Source organism: Cariama cristata, unplaced genomic scaffold (genome assembly GCF_000690535.1).
Source record: "Cariama cristata isolate BGI_N322 unplaced genomic scaffold, ASM69053v1 scaffold2517, whole genome shotgun sequence".
NCBI classification, from domain to species: Eukaryota; Metazoa; Chordata; class Aves; order Cariamiformes; family Cariamidae; genus Cariama; species Cariama cristata.
This window is the reverse complement of record NW_009628158.1, coordinates 21,474-39,100: the sequence shown is the minus strand read 5'-3', so window position 1 is coordinate 39,100 and position 17,627 is coordinate 21,474. Positions and strand designations below refer to the sequence as shown.

General features: G+C 37.6%; 1 protein-coding gene across 1 annotated transcript in view; it reads right to left on the bottom strand.

The window, feature by feature from the left end:
• Positions 1 to 2,657: 2,657 nt before the first annotated feature.
• TRIM33 (tripartite motif containing 33) overlaps positions 2,658 to 17,627 on the bottom strand; it is a gene marked incomplete at its 5' end in the record, with an annotated part of 25,281 nt that continues 10,311 nt past the window's right edge. Inside the window, 14 exons of the mRNA XM_009704672.1 lie at positions 2,658 to 3,320; positions 3,403 to 3,453; positions 5,261 to 5,413; positions 6,013 to 6,087; positions 6,999 to 7,122; positions 7,616 to 7,962; positions 9,065 to 9,224; positions 9,478 to 9,541; positions 10,487 to 10,619; positions 12,666 to 12,866; positions 13,710 to 13,874; positions 14,121 to 14,365; positions 16,430 to 16,547; positions 17,106 to 17,252. Of these exons, the coding sequence (XP_009702974.1) occupies positions 3,108 to 3,320; positions 3,403 to 3,453; positions 5,261 to 5,413; positions 6,013 to 6,087; positions 6,999 to 7,122; positions 7,616 to 7,962; positions 9,065 to 9,224; positions 9,478 to 9,541; positions 10,487 to 10,619; positions 12,666 to 12,866; positions 13,710 to 13,874; positions 14,121 to 14,365; positions 16,430 to 16,547; positions 17,106 to 17,252 (2,196 nt within the window). The remainder of the gene's footprint in view (positions 3,321 to 3,402; positions 3,454 to 5,260; positions 5,414 to 6,012; positions 6,088 to 6,998; positions 7,123 to 7,615; positions 7,963 to 9,064; positions 9,225 to 9,477; positions 9,542 to 10,486; positions 10,620 to 12,665; positions 12,867 to 13,709; positions 13,875 to 14,120; positions 14,366 to 16,429; positions 16,548 to 17,105; positions 17,253 to 17,627) is intronic.

Below are 17,627 nucleotides of genomic sequence, written 5' to 3'. Positions count from 1 at the left end.
CCACCACATCTTTTATCTGCTAGAAGTTTTGATGATGTAAACCGTGCCCTAATTCCCAGGGTAAAACACAGTCACTTGCACATATTGCACACACATCATCTGGCATAGAGAAGATGCTCAGAGTAACACAGTGGCCTGTTAATACAAACCCCATTAATTTGCTCTTGAATACATTACATACAGTGTGGCACCAAAAAGTTGTTCTGACTGAGCAAACCCTTACCAGTTCTACGATGAACATTTACAGACTACAGGATCAGGAAATGTATTAAGCAGAGCTTATCTATCCTTTCAAATATTTCTGAATAGAACTTAGCTAATCTCAAAACAAGCATTGAATTGTTGTATTGGGAGTTCCAAAAGGAAGGGGGGTAGGGAGTGAAGAGAATGTTGTTTTCTTTCTTTCTTTTATATAAAAAAAGAAACTCTTAAGATTTCTTGCACACAAGTCAAAAGTCCACATACTACTACAAAAGCACCGATGAGCTGAATGGAAGGACCAATTCTGTAAGTTCAGTGGGTTATGTGGAAGAGCAGAGCTTGAACTCTCATCAAGGTCAAAGCTTAACATCACTTGTGGTTTGCAGGTTGACTAGTGAGATACAGGCTAAGTCACTACCCTACAAAGTTTGACAATTTTTCTACCTTATTACAGCGAGTGAACCAATCAGAGAGGCTATCTCAAAACATCTAGACATCTGCTCTGGGGTCTGGGTGGAAAACAGATGGTACCGTTCTCGCAGCAGCCAGGGAGCATGTGCTGCCCCTGAACCGGAGCTTTGAAACATGGTCCTTCCCCAACTCTGTGAACCAGTCTAGGATGCCCTCATGCTTGTCCTATGCTCCAGTTCAGGCAGTGGGTATCTGCAGTACTTGAATCCATGACTGGTGCCTTACAAAGTGGACAGTTAAAAAATTGAGGCCTGAAGGTACAAAATCTAGAGTGCTTGGGCATCGTAAAAATAGTAACCCCAATTGAAGAGAATTCACAAAAATCTTATTTTCATGACAATTTTAATAATATTCATTTGCAAAATCAAGCTGAGAAACTAGGAATGCATAAATAGGCAATACACAGAGCCATTAAATGATCCCTTGATACTATTAGTGTCCTAGTCACACACATCATCCTTTCTATGGGAAAAATTTTTGCTATTTGTCAATTTAATATTTTTAAGTAGAATTACTTTTCCTTTCACACACAAAGTGGTAAAAAATAAATTTAAACTGGCACTATGTTAATATGTGAGAAATGAAAAAAAAACAGTTCGAGTTTTAAGTGTAACATTTGCATAATCTAAAGTGAGTTGGACATTACAAATACCCTCAGTATCCTCATTTATTGTTGAGAGGTATAGTCACAATGTACATATACTTTGTTCTTATAAAAAGAAATCAAATCTTAAGTGATATGCATAAAAATTGCTGAGAGTATCTCTCAATTTGATACATTGTGCTAAAATATTTGTCTTTACCATTATGGTAAAGTGTATACAATGTCATAGGAATTGCTCATGCTGAGTATGCCAACACTCCAGTGATTAGCCACAGAACTGCTGTATTCACACAAAATCTTATAGCAAATTTATAGTCTGTCAACCTGACCTCACCTGATTACATGATTTCTTCATCTTACTTTAAACAAGATCTATATGAAGGCCAGAAATTACATTTATTATTTCTAGTATTGATTTCTGTCAGTAAAGGAAACAACTGTTCAAACTATAATTACTTTGTGATGATTTTCTTTCTAACCAGAAATGCTGGAATGAAGGCAGTGTGCAATGGGAAGGCACTGCAGAGATGCCTGTCACAGGGTTAAAGAAAATAAGGAAATTGTTCTGTTTTCAATATTTGACCAAAGACAAATCCTGGTCTGTGCAAGTGCTTTGTTCAATGGATGGACAAGTAACTCAATCTCAACATATTTATTCCAATCTTTCTAGACATTTTGCTCATAAGCTGCTTCTGAAGAAAGTTCTGGGTAGTACTCTAATAAAAATAAGACAGAACCTCAAAATGAATGCAATGTTAGAAATAGCATATATTACAAATCTTTTCTTGATAGGAACAATTAATAAGAATACATATTAGCTTAAAAACAGTTCAGCAAATGTTGCTGATCTGCAAGAAATCTCAATGCACTATTTACAAATAAGACAAAGTGAATACAGCAAATTTTACACATTTGGTAGTTAATAGGTTATTGTTTGCCAAGTGGTCTATTAGAAACTGATATTTAGGAAGACTGGAAAAACACCCCAACCAGTTATTACCTCTTCAGTCTATATTTTAAGTACAGAAAATTAGACAATGAATACTGGAGATCACATTCTGCCTCATTATGGGGATGAGGGACAGATGACACTATGCTAAGGCTTCTGCCATGAACGCCATTAAAATATTCTGTGTACAGGATTCGTAATAAATATACCTAGCCCTTCGAAAAAGGGATAGTTGCCATCAGTTTAGTCTTTCATCTGTCAAGAACTCAACACTCCTGCACTTGCCAATTCAGAACAGTTTAATAATTTTTTTTTTTCCTTTTGCTATACATAAAATGTAGTAAAGAAAGTAAAATTTAGATAATTGGATGAACACAGAAGATCAGTTGTTCACATCTTAAATGAGATGATAAAAGTAATGACCAACACACACTTAAGTTCACACAAAGAGGGGATTTCAGGAACACTGCTTACAGTTTACACTGCAGTCCAGCATGAATGCAAGATACAGTAACTGTATTGGTCCAGTCCTGCAGAACACTTTACTAAGCAGTCTTATCTGTACATGGAACATGTCTTATCAAATCTGCTTCCCTTCAACATTCATCCACCTCTATCTATGAGATCAGGATGAGTGTGTCCTCTCCATCAGGAAAAGAAAAAATATAGCAAACAATCAAGGGAAAAAGAAAACCACCAAAAATTTACAATACAGTTTTTTCCCCTTTTGATGAGAATGCTTTTCTGTACAAGTGTTTTTTGTCATCTAATACTGTTTAAAAAGCTATCAGCTTCTTCAAGATGGCCACTGTAGGCATGATAATATTCCAGGAACACTTAAATAACAGTTTTTACAATAAATTTTAGGTCCATATCATTAGATTACTTTATATGCACTGGTCTCTCATCTGATTTTAGGCGTTTTCTACGTGGTTGTATAAAATCTTCATCGGAGTCCTCAGTTATTTCACCATCATCCTCTTCCTGCTCAAATTCAGGCAAAGGCTGGAAGGTCCTGTCTGGGTAGATCTCTGTAAGTTTATCTTCAAAGTATAATGCAACTGCCTTCCCTGCCTGCGCTACTTCTGAATCAGCCTGTAAATAAAAGAAGACAGGAATATTCACCTGTTGGAAATGCACATCCCTTCACCAAGTGTGCATGGTCTGAAACGCTTACCTTCAAATTAATCTCTTGTGTTTCTGCATAAACTTGAACAACTTTCATCATCTAAAAAGGATACCAGAGTCAAAAAAAATGAAATTATAATCCTTTCTAAAGTTATGAGATTGCATAGGATTGGATGACTAAAGTCAGCCATAACAACAAAACAGTTTGTTATGGACTACACCTCTTTAGTTCTCAAACTTAGCGGAAGCAGGTTTAAAACAGTCTTAGGAGGATGACATAAGGTAAATAAACCTTCAACAAAACACACAACTTTTGTACAAATAAGCATCTCCCAGTCATTTTCAAAACTACGGTCTACTCATGACTGCTTTCTTCATTATAAATTTTAGTTGCCCGGACATTATTGTGGAAAAGTCTCACTTTACAGAGAAGTGCTTCATGAGACTACTTTCCTGGGGGTCTTACCCCACTTTAATTCCTACTTTTTAAAAGCATATGGCTTAGAGGAACTAGACATGATACTATTATGAGAGGTCAGTGACTCATCTTTTGCCATGAACCAGCATTTCAAACAGCAAGACAAGTCCGAAACACCTTTATTTAAAAAAAAAACACCCAACAACAACAAAAACACACGAAAACAAAAACCACCACATCCATCAGTCAGTCCTTGCTCCCTTGTTTTACTCTTGTCCCTAAGAACTGCAGCATGTTTTCCTCTACAGTAGACGCTTCATTAATTCCCTTGATTGAGAAGTTCACATAATTGCAACTTCTTCCACAGTGCTCATTAACCTCCACCTAATACAGAGACATAAGGGAGTCGCGGCTGTCAAAGTCCTAAATGCTTGTGAGCATTTACAGTATTACATCATTAACCTTGAATTTTACTAGTGTACTTGTGAAACAGTTGAGATTTTAATTGCAGGTTTGTGTACTTCCTTCAATTTACTTCTTCACAGAGCCAGAAATGCAGCCTAAACACTGCAAAAACTCAGATTACATTTTACAGAAAAACACTGGCTGTTTTATGCATTTGTAAGATCAGAAGAAAGCCACTCCCTGCCAGGGCTTTTTGTCATCCTTGCAGAAAGGAGGATACCCTTTTATCTCAGCTCCTACTCTGTTCCAGCACAGTATCACTATTTTTTTTTTGATATTCAGAATATTTTTTTTCCATTGCTCCACATAAAAACACTTAGGTAATTTACCTCAAGTCACATTTCACATGTAAGGTGCAAATATTTTATTATCAGATGGGTTCATCGCAAAGTAAGTCAACTTTCTGCATTTATCAAAAATATGACTCCATTCAAAGGTTATCTACTGAAAACTGATTTTTGTGAGAGCCCAACTACCGATGAACTAAAGCACTAAACTTAATACTAGTCATAACAAACACAACGAGCATGCTTTTCTGGATTCAGCCTGCAGGAATTACTAGAACTAGCAGAATATTCTTCAGAAAGGCACTTTTCCCCAGTAGAGGAAGTTTCCTCAATAGAGGTCTACCATGTTTCGTGAGCGTAAGAACAATTATCTGTATAGCTTGAGACAGTTTTATGGACTGCTTGATTGTATTTATTACCACACTTCCTAAGCACTTCTACAATCTATTTGATGTACAGTAACAAGGTCACCCTGCTCCTCAGTCATGTATTCATACCACTGAATGCACTTAAAAGTTCCCTCTGTTAAAGCCTGATCTCCCCTTTTAGCTAAAATTAATAGTTCTGTAACTGTATTTGTTTAATTTGGTTTTTAAGTGTCCAATTCAGCATCTGCTCCATAAGCAGAAGATACAACTGGAAGCAGAGTCTTTAATTGGAGAAGCTGCACAACGATGTTGAAATAAATCTTAATCAAAAAAAAAAAAAAAATGTATCCAGATTGGAAGTTAACATACTTCATTAAACCTTTCACAGTTCTTGAAGATCAACCGGACATCTGCCACAAAATCCTCAGGAGTCTGGTAGTGTTGGGAATGCTTCTTTTGCAGTTTCTTTTTCACAGTAGATAAATCCATTGGTTTCTTTATAATTTTATAGTAGTTTGGTATCTGTGAAAAACAAACAGTGATTTATCACTACAATGACTTCATAGTTCACAGAAGCAGCTGAATTTCTTCACTTATCAAAGTATCAATCAGCTAATCTCATCACGCACTGTATGCACGTTCAACAAGCAAGAACAATTTCCTTTCCTCAAACTGCTGAAGTTTTCTAAGCTTCAGTGTCTATCATAGCACAGTAATGCTTTTCATTACAGTCACTTCTTCTACAGCTGAAAACAGAAGAGTCAAAGCAGTTTCCTTCCTCCTTTCATTTAAAAGATTGTCCAAAAACCAAAAGCTCTCCTAAAGCATTTTGAGTTTCATGGGTAACCTGAGACATTCTTTTCCAATTCAACAGCTGCCAATTGAAAGTATTTTTAAATATCTGGGTTTGAGACTGGGAGTAGAGCTTCTGCATGGAGAAGTTACAGAATCAGCTTTTGGCTCTCAGAATCATGAAATACTGGATGACCGCCAGAACGTTTAGACAGATCAAGGGGGACATGCTTCAAGTGAAGGTAGTCAGTTCCCTTCCAAACTGAACTCTAGACTTTTAGAGACGTTACACGAAAAATAAATCGCAAACTGTTATTCAAGAGACTCACCGAGGCTGGGACTGGCTCTTGAAATTCAATGCTCAGCTCATGACAATAGAGGTAAAGCAGGAGACGTTCACATTTCTTACAAAGAAATAAACAGCTTCACGTTAACATCCTTAATTTATCCTCAACCCAGAAGTTCATACCTCCCTATTTTAAATAGGTTTGTACTTTAGCAGCTTAGTACTAGAAAATTTAAACGCAATCCTGACAACCTTAATTATAACATGTAAAATTCTTAGGAGGGCATTGTTGAGAGAGTAGAACACCACCACTTCATCCAGCCATAATTGCACATAACAGGAAAGAACTGAGTTGCAGACTTTCATTCTTTTCTCCACAAGACAAAATTAAACAATTTGAAACCAAGGCCAGAACGTTTCTATGAATTCCCTGTTGAAGTATTTTTCTTTTCTTTGCTTGTAACCCCTTTGGAGGAATTTGATTTGATAATACACTAACACTTTATGCACAGGCTGATTGATAAAGCTAAAAATAATTCTGTCAAGGTCATTACACCTTCCACCAGGATGCACCTAAATACTTCTAGCACCTCTCACAGCATGAACTTAACACACGAAACTTACGTAACTACTTTATGAAGGTTATATCAATGTTAAATTAAAGAATTTCTAATTAAGAACGTTGAAGAGATTCATGCATGTTAAAGGATGCATTTAAATAAAGAATACATGTTTACATGCAAGTTTTGGCTACTAGGTGATTACAGTCCCAATGTAATGGAGCACTCCCACATAGTCACCAACACCTGGATATGTGGTCACAGCAAGAAAAATCTCGTTAGTCATTTTGTGGGTTTTTTTGGTTGGTTGGTTGGTTTTTTTGTTTTGTTTTGGTTTTTTTGCAAAAGCCATAACTATATTTAATTTCCTGCAGTCACAGCAAACACATCTTCAAGAAACAGCTGGGGATAGCTAAGGTGAGAAAGCGCTTTTTTCTAGAAAACAGATTCCTACAGGTTTAAGACATACCCTTTGGTCCACAGGACTCAGGCCTTGTGCCGTTTTCCCTTTCTTGCTGTGCTGTGAATTGTCACAATCATATTCTACTTCTGGTTTGCTCAGATCTCTGCAGAATGTACATATCCACTCTCCACTAAACAGAAATAAACACAATTATTCCAGATATCCAGCGACAAAGCCTCAGCAGCAATGATTACAAAGATTTTTTCATTAGCATTTACAGATTCACATCGTACTGTAGTAAAGACTTGGATATCCAAAGATAAGGAATAACCCTTAATGCTCAAGATAATTCTGCCAGTCAAGGCCATTTTTCCTGCCCTCATATTCCTCTCCCAACTATGTGCTAATACCTTACATCACCGTTCTCACGATGACTTTAAAATGAACTTTACACAACAGAATCACACTTTGAGAGACCGTATGTTTATCAGATAAACATTGACTAGTTACATGCAAAACAATTCAGACAGGCCTTTGAAGTGTCAGCATTTTTTTATGACAAGAAATCATCCAGAACTAGCTGATGTTGAGGATCAAACACCAGTTTTCATACTCTGTTGTAATCTACCATATGAATGAGACCACAGGGGTGTTCACAGGAACCATTACACTGTTTCTGGTACCTTGGAAAGCTGAGGAGTGTTGGTACGTGACAAGTCAGGTGAAACACCTTTGGGCACTTTTCACAACATAAGAGATCCCCTCCATTTTGGCACACAGCACACCAATCTTCATTTGGATCATCATCTTTGTTATTGCCTTCTCCTCCAATTCTAGCTGATCGGTGCATTAGACTCCGCACTGGGGATTTTCCATTTACAAGGTTATGTCCAGACTGTTTGCAGCTTTCACTTAAATCTGCTGGTTCAGTTTTTACATGATTTTCAAGACTTCCTAATGCTTCCAATTCACTTTCCAGATGCAAGTTAGTGGATAGTGGTGGTGTCAAGCTGCTCTCAGGACTGCTAAGCTGAAATGAAAGTAGCACATGAAAATCAGAGAGTCAGTTTTACAAGGGCATCTTTCCTCACACGTTGCAAGTCAAAAGCCGTCTGCCATTTAAAGGTACTATACTCATTTCCCAAAACACGTGGCAAATCATTATGAAGACCTGAGTTGCATACAGTATTGAAAACTACTTTGGGGAAAAAGTAGTCCCCAAGTCCATCCTTTCAAGAACAGGCTCATTTCTACTGATACTTAACATGATAAACTTTCAAGCCAAATGCACTGATAAATTCTTAAAAATATACCCTCACTGTCATTAGGAAAAATACTCAAATCTCTCTCCCTGCTCCCAGTACAAAATATCCTATTAAATCAAGCACAGCTGGGAAACACTGAAAAATATTCACTTGCATAAGTATTTCATTTATGCTCTGGCATAAGAACTTTTGACTGATTAAGATTTCTCAATGTAATTACAAACATATGAACATTCAGGAACTACAAACAATGGGTGACTTATAGCTTTTATTAGTTAGGGATTAAAAGCAGCAAACACAGTACACTGCTGGGGGTATTTCGTTTTAATAGCTAAAGATAACACTTACATGACAGATTAGTCTGTGTCTGGCAGAGCATAGTATTAAAGAATATAATAAAGTCCTTAACAGAGACCAAACTGAGATTAAGTTCTGTTTTCTACTGGACTACTTTCAATACGCAAGTACCTATCATTATACGTAAAACTGATTTAGGACTGGGTGTGTTTTGCATCCACATCACTAGGTCAAGTCCTGTTCAAATCAGGATGGGAAACATCTGTTTATTTGTTCAACAGAAGCCAGCAAGCTACTGTCCAAGTCCCATTGCCAGTTTATTGGTATCTATGTCACAAGCCCCCAGTAATTAGCAGTCTTAGCAGTACTACAAAAACAGACAGCTCAATACTTGAGCTGGCCCACACTTAAAGTTCAGACGTACTGCCAGGGAGAAAAATACCTCTCAATCTTCAGTGCTGTTAACAGAATATGACGTAAGGCTTAAGAGTAAAACTACTTTATTATTTCCAAATTCTTAAACATGCTGCTAGGAAAACCATTACATACTGTTGCATAAACTAACTTTACCATGCAAGCACTCCTCCTGCCATCCTCTGTTTTTTCCTGTTTTACTGTTCCTGAGAAACTGCACACTTCTTCCTCTGTCCCTGGCTCTTGCTTGACTTTCACTTGGTCAGACTTGAAGTTAATGCTAGTTTTCTCAGCAGTTCTGCCCGAGGAGCCACAGCTAGAAAGATACCAGTATATAAATAAGAGGAAAACTCAAAGCAAAGAAATTTAAGTGACCATTTCCTGAATGATTTCAAAGGCAAAGCATGTCAGAACTTTACAAGATACCTCAAGTTTATACGACAGCAGAGAATCATAGTGAAGGAAAAGGAAATAAATAAATAAATCTTCTTCATGTAAGCATTCCTCCATTACTGGGTCACAGTTATCTCCGATTTTTCAGCCTGGCAGTGTTAATGTAAGATACTCACCTTCCTCTGCTACCTGTGCTGGAGGTACTAGGTGGCCTCACAGGAGTGTGGGAGTTGGATAAACCTGCAAAGAAGTGGTGTAGAAATTGACTCAGTACAAATTTACATTCTGCAGTAAAATAAATGACTAATGTTGAGTAACACCAGAAGTGCTGCTAGAATATCCTAATTTAATAGTTCACATAAGTCAGCTGCCCTCTCAGTCGTTTGATCAGAACAAAGTTCTAGCACACCACATTAAATAAAAAACCCACAGACCACACACTTGTTAGTGTCCCAATAATTACTTCACCTAATCCAAACACTGCTATAAGCCCTCAGCCCACTAAGTCCTCATATTTTATCCATGACATCCATCAATGAAAAGCAGATTCTGTATGTTTTGCAGGCAGGTTTTGAGAAACACAGTAAGTTCCACTGCTGCAACCATTAATTCACAGAATCTTACAATAATCTTGCAGAGAGAAGACCAAGAGAAACACAAATTAAATGACTGAAATCAGCTTCTTACTGACAGAAATGGACATTTTCAATGTTTAAATAACTCAACATTAGGTATTGGTGACTTGATTTGTTCACATGTATAGTGAAAGCTCTGTTATCAATTGGCTATACTTAGAAAGACCTTGCTCAAATGACTGTTGGGAGTAAGTATTTCTTTGACTAAGCGATTCTATCAACTTAGTTCCCAAATCACAGAATGGTCTAGCCAGTCATCATTTGGCGGCAATAACTGAACTACAACCTCTGATGCACAAAAAAAGAAAAAAGGATTGTAGTAACATAGGACAAAAATATAGTCTGTACATGTATCTGGAATATTGCATTCATGTGCTGGCAGTTTGTTAGTCTAAAGATATTTCTGAAGGAGGGTGAAATTTAAAATTTCCAGAAGAATTTATTTCTGAATAAAATAAATTTTAAACTAACAAAATATTACTACCCTTTTGGCAGGAAATGGTAGGTAATTATTTTCAACTTAAATACTAGAAATACCCATCACATTTACCTGATGACCCTGGAGATAGAGCTGAAGGTCCTGGGGAGGGATTCATGGTACTTGTAGGTTGTGGGGGTAGGTGGCTGCCTGTAATGTATCTACTTAGAAGGTTATCTAAATTACTTGAACCAGCATCTTCAAGCTAAGAAGCAAAAACAGAAGTCTGAATCAGAGAAGTCTAATTAAAGTTTCTTAATAGTTTAGCATCTTTAAACTGTGATTAGTATCTTTGCCAGAATTGTTCACTAACCCTTCAAGGATTCAGGACACCAGCAAACGTTTTTATCAGTTTCATACAGAGATCAGTCTTTCAAAACAGAAACCCACAGCCAGAAACTTAAGGTAAGATTTTTCAAAAGCTCCTAAATATCAGAGTTCTTCCAGTATGGTCATAGGCTGCACTTACTCTAGATCATTCCAAACTTTTTCGTTCCCAGATATTCAGTATATTAGTCATACAAATGACGTTAGCCATATGAACTACCAGATTACTAATGTTGCAAGAGTTATTCCACAATTAAGATATTAAGGGAAACCATGAACTTGTTCTTCCTTAGCATGATGTGAAATCTCCCTGTCATTCACTTTTTACACAGATTTTAGTATCTATTAAAACCAAGCAAACAGGTACCCTATTATTTTAGCTGCCTAAAGCTATTAACTGCAAGACAGCATAATTGCAAATAATTTGTTTGGAACACATTGTATTCAAAGTGGGTCTTTAGGACTGCAAGCAACTTGAAAGACTAACAGCTTCCTGTCCAACTCTTTCATCAACTAAAATCCATAACAGTTATTACATGTACAGGTATAAAAAAAGAGCATCTTAACAGAATTCTACATTTTCACTGCACCCAGAAGTTACATGTTTATGTTTCAGACTATCTCACTAACAACTATGTCTAAATTGGCATATCATGAACTTTAGACACATACAGCTGAATCAGTCATAACCAGTTATACTTGTGTTTTGTCCTAATGACTAAACAAAGCTTCAGCACTGCAGATCAATCACATTCAGAGATGTGATCCTTTTTTAACCCTCGCTCTTCTTACGTTAGCAAATTACCTGCAGCCTCACGAGAAAACTGAATGTACAACCCTTCAACAAGACTCACTATAGATTAAGAGTTTAAAAGTTGCTATTGATATTACAGCAGACCATCTGCTTGGATGAAATTTGGGTTTTGTTTCTAAGGTGATTGTTTCCTGTATCACATGACCAAATCTCCCATCCTTTATATGGGCATTTCAATGTAAACATCCTGTTCTCAAGATGAAGCCACCATCCTCCCCTCCCTGGCCTCCCAAAGACTCCTGCAGAAAACATATTACTTTTACTTTCTTTGCCTCCACTTGTACATTAAATTATGCTTCTGACTTCTCCAAATGAGCTTGACTTCATCAAAATCTACCTCAGCTTGTGTGCAGTACTATCCGGTCTCCCTCTAGACAAAGAATACAGGGCATACAGGGCACACACTGCAGTTTCAAGTCAGTGAGTACCAAAAGCGTACACATGAAGTGAAAACTACAGCAGCAGCAAGTCCCACTGTGCAAGCAAGAATTTCCAGGCAGACACCACCACAGCTCAAGATTAATCACGGCAGCCAGCTTAAATGTTCTGCAGCACCTTCCAGGATCCAATGCTAATGTAAATGCTAACCTCTTGCATACAAGGAAATTATTACAGACACAGTACTGGGGTACTGAGGAAATGCGAGGAAAGAGAAAAGTAGGGCAGTGGGACACCTTTTCTCTGTACTTCCTGCATTCAATTGTTACATTTAGGAACATCAGAGAGAAGTGCCAGGCAAGTTTACCTCTGAATAAATCACCATTGAGGGCATTCAACATACACAGCTATTCAATTATTCTAGTGATATCTTCCCGTACGATAGTCTTGTGGAAGAAAGGAAGTGAACACAGTACTTGGGATTAACTAATCTAAGTATCAGTTTTACTATAGAACAGCCGTTAAATACCGATTAATCTAAAGGTTAACACAGGTTGAGCTGGTCAGCCCTATGTAGTGAAAATAGTTGCATGCCTAAGTCAACGGCTTAATTCTTCGACTCTAAATGATAACTAACTATATCATTCCACAGACAAGTACCGGTATCCAAATAAAAAAAGATACATATCATTACTTCACCCACAGTGTAAGTGCCTGATCTTCTCCACTGACCTGGATGGGTGGGATATCTGGCAGGGAAGGTAAATTCTCTGGGTTTGTTACAGAAGGTATGAGTTCGATTGCTGTAACGGACGGACTTGTTGGACCACGGTTTGCACTTGCCATTGTTGCTGTAGTAGGACTAGTTGGATTAATAGTGGTGTTGTGCACAGAAACAACTGGAAAAGGCCCCGCGTGCCCAGGGTTAGAATGCTGTAGGAAAAGAGAAGAGACCACAACTGCATTACAGGCAAATCGGACAGCCACTGCATGTAGAATTGCAACATGTGCATTATATGATAGTCCTCAACAAAAAATTGGGGGAGGAGAACATATAACCTCACATTTCTGTCAACATAACCCAATAGCACTGAATGCAAAGCAACCGATATTTTTATTTACTGAGAAAGAAAAAACACTTTATGTGGCTACATATTTAAATATAAAGTGCATCTTCCACCAAATTATTTTCAAATATAGTTCTATTTTCTTAAAGTAATGACTTCTCCAAAGACAACTTTAGAGTCCATATGTGCGTCTACGAACTTTTTTTTTTTAAAAAAAGAAAAAAGTAACTGTTTCAAGTATTACGAAGTCACTTTTGGTTTTCCAGTCACATTAACATTCATTGTCAAGAATTTTTATTCTTAATGGTATACAGAGCTCTGCATCATGCTTCAGGTTTGGATTTAAAAACACTTTAGAATTTGGTTTCATTAAAAACCCTCAACTACATCACTTAGAACTCCACTATTCCTGACACTTCTCTAAGAAACCCAAAAGCTGAATGTCACTGAAAAGTGAAAAAGGAAATGTTTAGTTTCCCAGAACCAAAATGCAATACAAACATTAGAATTCACTTTCATTCTTAAGGTTTGAATTTTCTTATGTTCAGCGAAAATGTCACAGTACAGTATGCAACATGAAAAAGCATATAAATGTGTGTAGCTGCAAGTTACAAGTGTTACAGATAAACACATTTACAGCCAGAGGTATCATCTATTGTAATGAAAGTTTGGCACAATGGCACAAATGAAGCGTGTACACAGGATATACTTGTCTTTGAAGGTGAGGTTGCATCATGGAGTATTGTGGTCCATTGTGGCGTGGTATTCCTGGTATACGAGCAGCATTCTGAGCCATTCTCATCTGATGTGCTTGGAAAGCCCCACAGTTCATGTTACCCCTCTGCATGGTCTGCATGCTGATCAACCTGGGAGGCTGCAAGGGTTTTTATTTTTAAAAATTTTTGTTTTTAACATGGAAAAAAGAAGCCAATCTCTTTCCACAGTAGTAGGTTTACTAGTTACATAACATCAAGAAAAGCCAATAGCCGTCACATTTAAAGTATGTCAAATTTCAAGACTTTCATGTTTATAAACTGCTTTGTAAATTTATATTTGACAGGGCAATTTTAAGTCTTGGTGTTATGGTAAAAGGTGAAATAAGAACACGTAAGTTACTTACCTGCTGCTGTAAGATTTGTGGACTCGTCTGCCTGGGAACTGACCCAGCTGGCTGTCCCATCCTCATCTGTTGCAGTTGCTGATGCTTTTGTGCATACACTTGCTGCTGCATATGCTGAAGTCGAAGTTGTGCGAGATTGATTTGTCCTGGAGCTTTGTTGATGTGGTTTGTTCCCGGAGGAGCTTGTCCAACCACTACATTAGGAGTGTAACTAGGAGTTGGTTTATTTTCAATGACAAGGTTACCTAAACAAAACAAAAAAAGAACTAGTAAACAGTTAAATCTCCATCACCATCCAAAGGTTGATAAATGCAGAGTATTCAGATATTTCCAATTCCGTTTCCTCAGGGGCAGTAACAAAGCAATTTAAGTTTGAAATTTTCTTTTTAAGTCTCCATAATCATACATGAGAGAAGCAAAAAGAAAACTCGGACTACAAGAAGAAGAAAATGCAAAACTAAAAACATGATCTGTGAGGAAAGATTGAAAGAACTGGAACTGCATAGGCTAAAAGACAAGACAGACGGAGATGACTGTTCTCTGTGTTCACAACAAATGGACAAGATGAGAAATAAAATGGGAAAAAACCATGTTGAGCATCAAGTTTCTATCCCTAAGGAAGTAAAGCCCGGGAAAAGATATTTAGGGGACAGCAGAGAGTGTCCCATCACTGAATGACTACGAACAGCTTATACAAGCATGACAAAACCACTATACAAGCAAATCCTGCCTTGATACAATGCGATGGACCACACTGCCTCTTTAGCTATCTCTAGTCCTATTTTTAAAGAGAAAAGGCACAATGTTGATTTTTGACTTTGAACATGCAGTCATTGGAATCTGCATGACACTTTTTATTAAGGTTGACAGTTTCTGTTCTGTTTCCAATATATCTTCCCCCACCTGCTCCAGGTTCCTAGTCAAACAACATTTCAAGCTGTTCTGGAAAGCCTTGGTTTTTCCTTCTTGACTAATTTCCAAGAGTAACAGCACTCAAAAATTGCTTGAAGAACTGCCCATGAAGAAATAGTGTCAATTTGAAACCATTACCTACACAATGAAAAGTTTGTTTACTGTACACATAAACCCCCTCGACTAAAGACAGGAACACCAAAACCTGGCTAGTGGACTTCAAGCAGGAAACAAGTATGCACAAAAGCATCAGGAAGAGCTGATACTTTTTTCAGATTTTCTATTAGATTTTTATCCAACAAAAAAGTTCACAAGCAGGTGTAACAGACACCTGTGTTTCACTGTGCTCTCCCCACTGTAGCTCATCTCCCCTCATCTCTCATTCAAAACCTGTTTTTTGAAAAGCGTAAGCGATTAGGGGATTAATACGGAAGAAAAGCTGTGACACTGCACTGCTGCAGGATAAGGCAATAACAAAGAGGCTGATATTAAACACTTTATATTCTTAAAAAGCATGTTATTACTGCATCTGAAAACAGGCAGCAATGTGCAGTAATTGTAACTCCAAATGTCCAGTGATTCCAGCTGTCACTAAGAACTCATGCAGAACATGAGCACTCCAAGCTCCTAACTCACCAAGCTCCAAGCCCTCCAAGCTCCTGTCTCACCAAGACTAATGCGAACTCCCATAGCAGCTAATGCTTTAGGGCAAAGCAGTAATAAACTGCACTGAGAAAAACTACTTAAGATATAAAAGGTTACAGCTATGGTGCCGTTGCCTACCATGTGGCAGTTGCAAGCAACACACACAGAGGAATGGCAGTATATATCCCGTTATGAGGCTCTGGTTTTCTTTACCTTTATAAATGTGTCAAACATCTTAGAATACAAAACTAGTTAAACATTGCTTCTTAATTCACTTACCTTTCCAGCAATCACATGGTCTGGCTTGGTACTTAGCCATGAACTTAGCTTGTATCAACAGTCCTCCAAATTATGCTTGTTCGTGCAACTTCCAACACATTAAGACATCTAGTATTACTCCATATACAGCTAAATATGAAGTTCAGACAGGCAAAGTTCAGGCTTGTCAAAAAAGCTTATTCCAGAAACTGAAGCACCCATTAGCACTACTGTGTTATACTATAACCATCAGAACCACCTTAAGAGGGGAAAAAATGGCCATTCCTAGAACTGTTCCCATTGGAAATCAAAACCTGTAGAGAAAGTTTTGCTAACAGAAAGAACAGAGCAGATAAGGAGAGTAATCAGGACTGGATGGGCTATGTCAAAAGAGTTTTGGTCTTCTGCATCGAGAGATATATTGCACTCCAATTCACACCCAACTCAATTTAGTTTTTCAAGCAACACAGAATAAACAAACAGAACTTTCTCACCTAAATTGACAACATTCTTTGCCCAGAATGTAGGGTCACAATGGAAGCGTATTGCTCCATTGGCAGCTGGGACAGGATCACAACGTGCCTTTAAAATATGACGTAACTGGAACGTTATCTAATGGAAAGCAAAAACAAGACTGTTGATGACAATGAAATCAAGAATGAGAACATTAAGAAGTGTGCATTTGCCCAGTGAGTTTAGACTGCTGGATCTGTTGGACGGACAACAAGGACTGTCAATAGTAAGTCTGGTTACTAATCTGGAAAGTACTGAATTCACCCAGAAATTCATCCACTATACAACTAATTTCTGTTTCACTCAACTCCGAGGATTACAGAGAAGTACTGTTACACAATAATACTACTTCAGCAATGACTCAAGTGAAAAACTGAGGTGCCCTTACAGAGCGTGACCCTATTCCTTCTACGATAATACTGTTAAGTCCTTAATTTATGAAAAGTGGTGTATAAGTTGGGAAATCTATCCCATTATTACAGAAGGTTTGTTTTTTGTTTGTTTGGTTGTTGTTGCATTGGTTTTTTTTCAATGAAGGATGAACAATTCATTGTCTCTTCCCTTGGATATAATCTAGTGAAGCTATATGATACTTCAAAATTCTTTTGACTAAACATTCTCTGTACTGTACAGACAAGTTAAAGGACATTTCCTTACCAGCCGTTTACTGTATAGCAAAGCAGTACTGCTGCCACTTGCAATAGCCCAATTAGTAAAGTTCATCACATGCTTCACTTGTCGTGAAAGACCAGTGATGTCATTTTGTTGTTGTATTAACTTCATCTGTCTCTCCTTTGTTACATTCTACAAAGAAACAAAAACTTTATTACAATGGAGGCTTCAGATTTCTGAGGAAAATGTAAACCACTATCAGTTCTTAGAGCAAAAAATGTCACAAGCAAAGCAGCTTATACTAATGCTCATATTCAGAGTGGCTAGAACCATCAGGTAGTAATTCTCTATTATTCCACTCTACCATTCTTCCCAGAGGTATCAAATGCAGGGAAAATAGTGGGCTCAGAGAAGAGCATCTGCTTTATCCCAGGAAAATATCAATGACTAAAACAAGACCAGTTCTCTTCCTCATGTTGCCAGAGGCATAGCAGCATGACAAAGAACTTGGGGAGCGACCCAGACTGGGGCCCAGTGAAACTGCCAGCTCCGTACTGGGCGGTGCCT